The sequence below is a fragment of the Macrobrachium rosenbergii genome, chromosome 23 (assembly GCF_040412425.1).
Source record: "Macrobrachium rosenbergii isolate ZJJX-2024 chromosome 23, ASM4041242v1, whole genome shotgun sequence".
Lineage (NCBI taxonomy): Eukaryota > Metazoa > Arthropoda > Malacostraca > Decapoda > Palaemonidae > Macrobrachium > Macrobrachium rosenbergii.
This window is the reverse complement of record NC_089763.1, coordinates 52,852,587-52,865,086: the sequence shown is the minus strand read 5'-3', so window position 1 is coordinate 52,865,086 and position 12,500 is coordinate 52,852,587. Positions and strand designations below refer to the sequence as shown.

The following is a 12,500-nucleotide window of genomic DNA, read 5'->3' as shown; positions in this document are numbered from 1 at the left end:
CTTGATGATAGAAAGATCAGACTATGAAAATGTTTGTCATATCGCAAGCTTAATTTTGAAGGTTTTCAGATAATAAGATGCAAACTCTCTCTTTGTGCCAGCCCAGCTGACTTCATTTTGTGTTACAACTTTAACGCATTTCCAGTCTAATCTGAATGTTTGATGTTTATTAGTCTATTGTATATTAGTGTACCTATGTGATATGGAATTGGATATTCTAAAGTTAAACCTCGATATGATCTCTTTTGTGTTATTTAAAAATTAAATTAATTATTGTCGCCATTTGTTTTGAATACAGTTCCTTTTAATTTACTTTTTCCTTTTAGGAAATGTGTTTGTGAAATGAGTTTATGTATTTGGACCGTTGTGTAATTTCATAATATTGTATTTGATGTTTCTGTGGAGAATGGTCAATAAAATATCTATCTATCTATCTATCTATCTATCTATTTATGTATGTATGTATTTAAATATATATTATATATATAAAGTATATATACATTTGACAAAACGTATATATATATATTTTTCTTAATCCTGTTATATATATATGTATGTTGTGTATAAACACATGTATATATAGCTCATTATATATATTTATATATATAATATTTATATATATATATATATATATATAATATATATATATCAGATATATATATCCATACGTAATATATACGTTTATATAATTATAATATATTATTTTTATACAGTTTGATTCCACTTTTCTAGAAGAGATGCCTATTTAATCTTACCTGCAGGTGAAAAATTATTGGGATGCAGTTAAACCATAAGAATACCCAACGTGTGAAGCCATAACCAAACCCAAAATATACTGTTTCTTTACTACAGTGTCCTCCTTAACTGCTATTCCGCTTTCGAGAGAAGTGTTTGGGGAATCTCCTCTTCAACTGCAACAAAAACCTGAGCACTGAGAAATGTTTCAAGACTAATGGAGACTTGTATATCCTGAGAAAAAATGTTATGCTTTTATTCTGTCAAGATTTTAATACTCTTACCCTATTTGGCCCCAGCATCTGAATCGCATTTGACAAAACATTGGGTTGCTTTATTTTTTTAATCCTGTTTTGGTATTAATCTCTGGCACCACCGTCCCATGAGCTCACTGGGTAAACTGCAAAAGATTTTTCAGAATCCTGATCACAGCTTGCATTCAGACCTTCTCAGACTATACCATCCATCACGTAATATTATGTTTGCAGTGAATTCTAATACTTTATTTTTTCTGAAGTTTGATTCCACTTTTCTAAAAGTTCTATGCCTGCTGTGACCCTGCAGATGAATCAGTAGTATTAATGAAGTTCAAACTCTAATGGAAATTCATTTTTGTTGAGCTGATATAAATCTCTCTCCACTGTTTATCTATTATTTGTCTAATTTATTTTACTTAGTTATGTATCTTTTTTTTTTCTTCCGTTGTTGATCTTTACTTCTAAATTTATTTTCTGTACTAACCTGTTTGTTCAACTAGAGTTACATCTTAGGTAGATATACGTATGTGTGTGTATATATATATATATATATATATATATATATACCATATATATATATATATATATATATACATACAAACATATTATATATAAATATATTATATATTTACACATATACATATGTATAAATACACAGAGTTTGTGTGTGTATGCTTGTGTATTAATACTGCCACAATCATAAAGCCACTACTTTTCGTGAAGTTTGGTGGAGGTACTACATACTGTAAGGCACATGGCAAAAGTAATATAAAACTTACATGCTATTTTTACTCTTTTCAAAATTCACAGTCTATTTTTTTATTTATAATTAGCATTAGAAGAATATATGATTTTTTATTTGCATATTTATATAAACATTTAAAACTGCAACGAAAATATTCCAAGTGTAATTTTCCTATACTCTAAGCAGCTGCACATACTAACTATTCTTTACACGAAAGTTTGGACTATTTACTAACTATATTATTGTAGGGTGTACAAATTCAATTACTAATACATATAACTGTTTAGCTTTTATAACTGCCCACAATGTCTTCGACTTATATTTACAGTAAAATTAAAATCACAAATTATTAACAAGTTCTTGATGTCAGTCTATAGGAGGAAATAAATAACCATACTGCAATATTGTATTGTTACTGAATGATTTATAAATAATCTCTCACCTTATAAAACACATATTAATTCTTTATTACTTTTTAAGAGATTATGTCCAATTCAAAGGCCCTGACCGTCCAACACTAACACCCACTTTCTCCCCCAGGCACTGCACCTTCAAGACTATGGTCCCTGACAAGCTCTGCAACAGCAAGGCGAGCTTTCAGCAGATCATCGACCCTGCTGACGCCACAAGAGCCCCTGTGGCAGCAACGTCCCCAACTACAACCAGTTCCACAACCACAACCACAACCACAACAACCACGACCACACCTGCCCCTACTTCGGCTGCCACAGAGGGTGGAAGCTCCCCCTCTACCAGCAGCAGCCCTCCTGCTAGAGTTGCCAGTGCCGTCACGGGCGTCACGACTACGGCGTCCAAAAGTCCTTCCAGCGTCGAAGACATCGAAAGGATTACTCAGGTGATCAAAGGGCAACTGCTTAACAGACGTCCTGTCATCAATAATAACGTGGGCCTCAATTCTGCCTCAACGGCTTAACACCTCTGCGGGAGGTCATACAAATCCCACATGAGGGGAAAGAAAGCTCTGTCAAGTAAACAAGACGTTTTTGACGAAAAAGATGTGGAAGATGCTGAGACACCAATGCTGATCACAATTTTCGATAAATCTAGAAAGCAGAAAGAGAATCATCAAAAGACGAAGACAAACTGCAATAACCACAGAACCGAAGAAATGAGATACGGCCAATTTTGAAAGAGCCCAGTAACATAATGCTAAATACGTTTAGCGGAATATTCATTTGAAGTTGCACTCTTCTCCCTAAGAGTAAAGAGCAGTAATAAAACACAAGTACAAAAAATAAAATAACTATACATACACAGGAATACAAATGCGATATCAAACTTGTATAAAATCTATACTGGCTAAGGCATAGGAAATTCAACGTCTACATAACAGACATATCACACCTTAATTTTTCTGATTAGAAATGTCATAATAAGCCTTCCACACACGGAAGAAAAAGAAACAAAAGCGAGAATTGCACGCAGGTTCAATAATACCAGCTTTAAGGTGATATATAAGCAAGACTTAGGGAACCACTAACATTTTGCTATGTTTTACTAACATTTCCAGATGTTTATGTATCTTGTTGTTTCATTATTTGTTAAGTTTATATTATTAATATTTATTTCATTGTTAAAACTTATTTATTGCCTATACTGTGAATCGTGTATTTAAGCTTGCCTAATAAATATTCACAGAAAATCAGTGTTGAAATAACAATCCCAGAAAAAAAAAACTTGATAAAGCATAAAACCGACAGCGTGCAACCAAGTATGACAAGAAACAAGTAAAAAAGGCGCCGAACTTTCTTCGGCGCAATCGAGTTTTCTGTACAACGTATAACGCTGAATTAGACTCTCAGCCACGGCCCATGAAACTCTCACCGCGGCCCATGAAACTTGCAGCCACGGCCTGGTGATGGGCTGTATTGTTGACACCTATAGCGGTGCCAGACGCACGATCTTGGTTAACTATAACCTTAAGCAAAATAAAAATACTGAGGCTAGAGGGCTGCATTTTGGTATGTTTGATAATTGGAGGGTGGATGATCAACAAACCAATTTGCAGTCCTCCAGCCTCAGTAGTTTTTAAGATCTGAGGGCGGACAGAAAAAGTGCGGACGGAAAGGCAAATAGTGATCTCAATAGTTTTCTTTTACAGAAAACTAAAAAAAGAAAAACACAAAAATGATAAGGTTTCGTAGATGATGATCGATCCGCCCTTACATAATATCAATAAACGTCCGAGAGAACACAGAATCAGGCACAGAATCCGAGATTTTTATAGATAAGACAAAGGCCTGGGTGATGTATTCAGATTTTATCTAGTCTGCTTTGCAGATCATAGGAAGCAATATATATTGTAAACAAACTAACAATATCATGGGAAAGTTCCATTGCCACTGGAAATGTGACCCCAAGTACGAGAATTCAAAGGGTGATATTAACTCGAATCATATTCTCTTAAATTTCCACTCATTCATACACAGACCACTCCACCTGCAAGGAGGTATCTGACCTTACAAAGGGTTTGACACACACACACACACACAGGTCTGATAGGATTTCAGCATTTACAGTAACAAAAACATACATGAAGTGAGTGCAAATATAACATTCAATAATAAAAGATAATCTAGTTACTTCCAACAACCTCTAGACCAATTTCTTATAAATTTCACAACAAAAATTATTAAATTTTTATCTGTCTCACAGAAGTTGAACTGTCTTCCTTGTTCCTAAAGTGTCTAGTGTTGTTGGCGTTTCTTCGTTTGGTCTCAAAACCAAATTTTCAAGAAGCTTATAAACTCGATGATAACTGTGCATGAAATTAACGAAAGGAAGACTGGTGTTACTAACTTTCTAGGTGCTAAGAGAGCGAAGAGGACCACAGCTAATGGCGTTCAAATAGCAGCTAATTAGAACATTTTTAGAAAGCAGTCCCCGCAATAACCTGGTTTTATGTTACCTTTAGTTTTAAATTTAAGTAAGTCCTATGCTTATAAATTATTAATGAGAAGATAAGATAAAGTGACTAACAATTACACCATTAAAAGCAGTATATGTAAACTTGAAAGCAGCAAGGATTCTTCAACGCTGACTCATCTAAACATTTTCTAACGGATCTGAAGACTAGCACTGCAAGGCCTCTTGAAAACGTTCTAGATTTGAAATCCACATCTAGCTAAAAGCCATTTTGGAAATGTAATTGAAATGACACGTCATTAGCTAGTCTATTGGAAGATCTACCAAAGCGAAAAAGTCATTAAGAGGTCCATTACGGCCTCACATGGAATCCTTTACGGGAGCTTACATGCATAACTACTCTCAAGTGACTCGTGTTCTTTTTAGTCTTCACAGCCCACTCAAACCCCCAATAACAGAATCCCAACATAGGCTATATTCTCCTTCTTTTTTTTTTTTTTTTTTTGAGGGGGAGATGCAGAACTCCAGAGCTTAATGCATATCTCCAAAACGACGCTATTACAATACTCTGACTGAAATCCTATGAGATTTTTGTCTACTTTGACCAATCTTCTTTCGAGGTTTCAACACCAATGCCCTATGAAAGTTAAATGAACTTCTATATAACTTGCATGAAATTCACTATTTTCTCTTTTTACTAAAATGTCTGTTTTAAATTCTAAAATTATCTTCACAAAACCTTTTCCCAGAAAATGGTTTATCCATGGCATCGTGTGAAGGAAATTCCCTGCTAAGCAGGGTGGAACATATTGCAATAAAGTTTAGTATTCTTATTGTTCACTCTCAGCCAGCATTTGGTGGAGAGACATCTAAATCTACCTATCTCATGTGGCTGCTCTACTTATAAGTGTCAAATGTGTATCGACCGACACACTATCTTGAGTACACTATGACATATATGCATGCATACATACACCTATACATAAATACATCATATTAACTGTAAGCTGATTACCGTAAATGCATGATATTAAATGACAGCATAATACCGGAAGCCAAGGAAAAGAAATAAACATCGTCAATATTTGCACAAACAGATAGATAAACAGACAGCTTCGAGGCTGAAAAGGAACAAATGGAAAGAAAACGTTATATATTCCGACAGTTGTGCAGCTTATCTTCTCATTAGAAATGGGCCGATGCTCACAAGTGGTGCTTATATATAATCATAAGAATCCTATATAACGGTGTTTTGTTGGTTTCTATTTTTCACCACTAAGGGTAATGGCACAGTATTCTTTCTTCTCCGACACAGCTTATCATACGACGCTGTTAAATAATATAAAGGAAGAAAACAAACAAAACACACACATTATATATATATATATATATATATATATATATATATATATATATATATATATATATATATATATATATATATATATATATGTATAATATATAAGAGTATATATATATATATATATATATATATATATGCATTATATATATATATATGTATATAGTATATGTAAGAGTATATGTATGTATATATATATATATATACATATATAAATATATAAATATATATATATATATATATATATATATATATATATATATATATATATATTATATAGATAGATATATATGTATATATATATGTATGTATATATACATATATATAAATAAATATAAATATATATATATAAATATCATACAAAAGTATAATATATATATATATATATATATATATATACATACAGCATATACTGTATATAATTGACCGGGATACTATAATTTCAGGTGTTCTTCCACTACTGAACAGAGAAAGTAAGCGAAGTTGAGTTGGATCAGCATTTGAATGGATGTCCAGCAAGAAATGCCAACCACCTGCGCATAAGCTCCTAGAACATCTATGTGGCTAGGCGTTGGTCTGGCAACCCCATGCCCGTACATGTGCGCTGAAAACAATAAGGGGTAAGACTTTCTGGCGGGACCAGTGTTAATTTAAAAGCATTATATAACATAAATTTAAGAAAGACCGTAAAATATTTCAGTTCTAGAGCATCTCCCTTTCAGTGAGAACAGAACAGAATATAGGATTTAGGCTAAAGGCCAAGGGCTGGGACCTATAAGGTCATTCAGCGCTGAGACGGAAACTGAAAGTAAGGATGTCTGAAATTGGTAACAGGAGGAATACTTCGCAGTTGCACTATGAAACAAGTGTTGAAGAGGGTGGAAAGTCAGACGGAAGAAAGAGAATATGAATGGAGATACAATAAAAGGAATGAAAGAGGTTGCAGCTAGAGGCCGAAGGGACGCTCCAAAGACCCTCAAGTAATGCCTACAGTGCACCACGTGAGGTGCAATGACGACACTATCCCCCTACGGGTCCTTGCAGTGAAAAAAAAAAGCCCGACATACAGTAATTGGGTTTCCAAAACCTGGCTCTTATTGGTGTCCTCAAGAAAGCACCCAGGGAAAAGAGCAAGCAGGTGTATTATCAAACAGAAAAAACAGAACTATTCTTTTTCGTTGGTGCCGGAATAAACTTTCCTTGTTTGGAAAGTTATTTCTCACTCAATTGCAGGTTGGATTGTGGATTGCACTGATAATGAATGAACGATAATCACCTTAACGTTTCGTATCATTTTATGCGCGTTTGTTTTCCGAAATAATCAACTCTGGGAATTATTGGTGTGTACGTGTAAGTGTACATTCATTAATATGTATTATAAATTTATTTATATCTATCTATCTATCTATCTATCTATATATATATATATTTATATATATATCAGATTAAAACAATATATCTATATATCTATATATACATACAAACAATATATCTATACATACATACATATATATATATATATATATATATATATATATATATATATAGATATATATAGAGAGAGAGAGAGAGAAATATATATATATATATATATATATATATATATATATATATATATATATAGAGAGAGAGAGAGAGAGAGAGAGAGAGCATTTCTCCCGGACAGTTTCAAAAATTGAATGAAAAGGATGACGGATAGTCAGGAGAATATTTTTGTTCGTTACTGACCAATATAACGGGAATCATCCCTTTCTAACTTCTAAACAAGGCATGATATAACATAAGAAACAACTCTGTTAAAACACGTACAAGATTCTTAAAAGTGTATTATTCATAACAATCATTAAATAAAAGTTATCATAAAAATCACTTAAAAACAAAACGTGCAACAGTAATTTGAAATCATTAATATTTAGAAACTTGGTAATAAAAGGACACCAACCTATCAGAGGCAGTTAAGAGTGACTCCGAAAAGGGAAACGCCGGCAAAGATGATTTGGAAATAACCACCTCAAGTAAGGAGGAAGGATGCAGAGGACAATTATTTAGTCTAAGTACCAGTTGCTTCATCAAAATACTCAAATATCAATAAAACGTTCTTCGGTTCTTGTGCAATAATTTCGAAGTTCTTTTAAGAAGTGTTGAGCTTTGCACTTCGATGCATGTTCTCTGATCCTTGAAAACTCTTTTAATTAAAAGTACATGCAGTTTTGTGCAACTCTCCGAAAAAAAAACTTTGCTAACCATCAGTAACCTTTGTGTGAATCCCAGGCAATTTCCGAGATTACTTCACAGACATGTAAACATACAAACCGCTGAATAATCCATTTGAACATCGATCCCTAGGTTAAGGGATTCATAAAAATAAATCTGATCTCGATAACTGGGAAACCGCTCAAAATAACTTGAATTCCTTTCTATATCTGTCATTTCTTATGAACGGTAATGAGACATGAAAATCTTTTTTGGCATTACTGGAACCTTTTGGGTGTATAGTTCATCTACAAGTCCATACACAGTTCTGCTAACTGTACCTGACAGGATGATGTATTCGGCCTACTAAGATTATAAAGACTATTATTTTTAAATTTTTACTGTACATTTCTTTTTTAAGTGATTTGCTTTGTGACATCTTTCATGTACCATTCCATTAAGTACTTTAAGCTTCTAAGACTCTTGTAAGAGTTGTCTCTCACACTGAACTGTCTATTTTAGATTTTACCCTTGAAAATGGGATGAGTCGTGAAACCTTGGCAATAAGAACAAAAATGTTCTTCGGACAATCATGCATCCTTTATACGTACATACATACATAGCATATATATATATATATATATATATATATATATATATATATATATATATATATATATATATATATATATATATATATATATCGAAGGGAATTATAATTGATAAGTGGTTCATCATGTCATGGGCTTGCTTGAATGAATGACGAACCACTTATCAATTATAATTCCTCTTCGGTATGTATATATATATATATATATATATATATATATATATATATATATATATATATATATATATATACATGCATAAATATACACATACGTACATATATATGCATATATATACATATATGTATATATGCATTTATATATATATTTACATATATACATAATCTGTATACATATCATCTAACTCGAAAATAATGGAAAGGAACTATTGCATCAACATTAAAACTTGATGTCAAATTAAAATAAATGAGAAAGGCCAGAGAAAGCAGACAGAAAAATGCACACAGCCCCTGACTTGGAAGCAGCTGTAAGGTAAATGAGGCACTCATGTTACGTAAAATCGTTCTCTCCCAATATATAATGAGGGATAATTAAATGCCTGAGCCCGGGCAATGAAAGTTGGTTATTATACATGAAATAAATAGATCAATCATTCATACACTAATACAATAACTGATGTAGTTCTCGCCCTCAGTATGAGCTATTATAAGAGGAGATCATTAACATTGAAAGGTCAGAATATAACCAAAGTATTAGCAAAGATATTACAAAATATATTAATATTTACAGAAAGCAATGAAGTATTATTCTATGTTACATTTTGAAAATTATTTCCACATCTTTATGTACCAGAGTGCAATTACGATTTCTAAAATAACGTGAGGACATATATTCTAGAACATTATGTTCGCAAACAAATAATGTTGTGCAAAAAACCAGTCGTTCAACAAACAAATATGAGCAAATAAACAAATCTGAGAACAAATTACGCGACCTCTGTTATTCTAAACAGATTACCAAAAACGGAAAGAGGGAACTCATTTACATCAAAATCGAGTTCCCCCTGTTTCCGTGAAGTTTACTAAATGAATTTCCTTCGAATTCCTTTTGATGGACTTCATACCCAGAGCCAAAAACATTCCAACCCTAAAGGGTGCTTAATGATTCCTCGTAAGTTGATGAACTCGGTAATAAACGAAATTCACATCAAAGAGGAAACCAGAGCCATTGAAATAACACAAATTACACGACACGCCTACTTCACTAAGTGCGAGACTAAACCAGCCCTTCTCTTCCATCAAGGTCTTTGCCCGACCCTATAAAAATAATTCAAAATTTAAGGTGAACCGTGAACATGTTTATGAGTAATTTTTTTTTATCTAAATTGAGAGCACTAAGAATTACAACAAAATGATGTATCTAGGGCAGATATTTTACACTGCTACTACAAAGACAATCATCTTTAGTGCAACTGAAATGCATATCCATCACAAAGAATATGTGCTTAAAAGTTCATGAAGTAATATTAGCACGTGGATATTGGCTTGTAAATTTTCTACATCCTGATTTACAGTCTTAAAATACCTCACACTTTATGGATCCATCAGTTTGCAGACTTTCTATGTAACTAACTAATCACATTACATTTACATCCAGATTGGGTTTCCTGTGTTATTCAGTTAAAATCTTGTAAAAGGCTATTAATTACACTGAGAAAATATTATAAATTTAGTATAACTACTCTTTATTCCTTACCTACAAGGTATGACTTTAGACGTTTCGAAACTGATTCAAAATTTCACCTAATTTCAAAAATGCTAAAAGGAGATACAGGCTTTCTCTATCAAATCTAACACATACTAATAAAACACTAGCATTTTAATTTGTAAATACAATAGCAAAATCATAACCTGTTCATTTCGATACTGTTTCCAACATAATTATGAACCTTTCGTTATTTCATAAAAAACCGAGTCAGATTTTACGAAATTTACGTTTGAAAAGAGCGGAATGGTTATACTGTTACCATCTTTCATGATTTATTTTTAGTTTACAACAAACTTCACATGGTATCTCGAGCCAATAATATCCGAGGCATTGCATCTATCATCTGAAAACTAAAGGTCTCAGTGAACATGTGTTTCTGATGATAATTTTCATGATCTCTTCGTCTTGCATCTACGAGGATACGGGGTTTTCTTTTTTGCAAGACAGAATAACCTGATTAAATCTACACTGGAAAGCAACAATACTGTACAAAAACCAATGCAATCAGTTGGTGATGGAATCGAATAACTAAAACAAAGAGTCACCCTCTGAAATGGGTCTTCTCTCTAATTGTGTTTCAGCATTCTATTTTTACTATTTTCATATATTCGTCACTCTAAAAGGCACAGTCATAAACACTATATATATATATATATATATATATATATATATATATATATATATATATATATATATATATATATATATATATATATATATATATATGTAGTATATATATATATATATATATATATATATATATATATGTATGTGTGTGTGTGTGTGTATGCATGTATGTATATATGTAAATATAAAATTATATCCAATTTCCTAAAGGTTACTCTAAGGTAAAAAGATATATATCAGAGTAGAGGAAGCAAGGATGAAATCAATCTCCGAGCAAAAGTGAAAATAGGAAATATAAAAAATGAAAAAGAAAAACGCGAAAGTTAGAAATAAAAAATTCCAGTACCTTTGAACCTCTTCAAGGACGCAAAGCAGTACCACCGAGGCTTATCCTTCCTTTCTCGCTTAATATATAATGCATCGAATACCAAGATTCTGTTTCTAGCACTAACGATCTCAATTTCATCAATCAATGGGTCACTTCCCTTTATCCAATACACCGAGCATTTTTAACCCATCAGTTCTCCCCGTTTATCCGCAAGGCCAAAGCACCTCAGTTCATACATTTCTCCAACTTTTGCCAACCAGCTTTCTGACGAGGTCTTGTACACTTTCATAGTTCATAAGCAGTTCCACTGAATAGCTTCAATCTCTCTCTCTCTCTCTCTCTCTCTCTCTCATATATATATATATATATATATATATATATATATATATATATATATATATATATATATATATATATATATATATATATATATATATATATATATATATATATATATATATATATATATATATATATATATATATATATATATATAAGTAATGGTAAAAGACAGCGTCATGAGCTGTATAACGGCGTTCTTAGTGTGCCTCAACCAATGAAGTCAGATATGAATTTAAGAGCCTGAATGGCACTTCACGAAGATCAATGGACCTGTTCGTCTTTGAAACTGCCACCTAAGTACTATTCTCTTAATAGTTTCCTTCACATTATCACCAGCAGGCACGTTTCCGGCTGTCATGGGTATAATTTACCTGCCTTTTTTCGTTTTCATATCGTTAAACACTCATATTTATGACTATTACTTTCATGAAACATTGTCCGATATTTTTTATCTTTTTTAATAAACTTTTAATGTACTTTCTCATTACTTAGCCAAAGCCATTTTCATTTTTGTTGCTTTTTAATCTTTTTAATCAAAAGTCGTCCGTCATTTTGATAAAGCAAGTGCACAGACCGCCTTGATGACGAGACAAGAACACACCCTGTCCCCGTTGATAGACTCAATTTTGAAATAGCAATTCCTGCAGGGATCAGCATACCTTATCAACATAGCATAACTCGAGCAAGTGTA

The 12,500-nt window shown here is 32.4% G+C and overlaps 2 protein-coding genes across 4 annotated transcripts in view; one reads left to right on the top strand and one right to left on the bottom strand.

The window, feature by feature from the left end:
- The window catches only part of LOC136851635 (uncharacterized), a 96,304-nt gene extending 93,490 nt beyond the window's left edge, over nucleotides 1–2,814 (top strand). Inside the window, exon 6 of the mRNA XM_067126030.1 lies at nucleotides 2,278–2,814. Within this exon, the coding sequence (XP_066982131.1) occupies nucleotides 2,278–2,671 (394 nt within the window). The 3' untranslated portion in view covers nucleotides 2,672–2,814. The remainder of the gene's footprint in view (nucleotides 1–2,277) is intronic.
- The window catches only part of LOC136851632 (small G protein signaling modulator 1-like), a 535,265-nt gene that overhangs the window by 241,279 nt on the left and 281,486 nt on the right, over nucleotides 1–12,500 (bottom strand). The window lies entirely within an intron of this gene.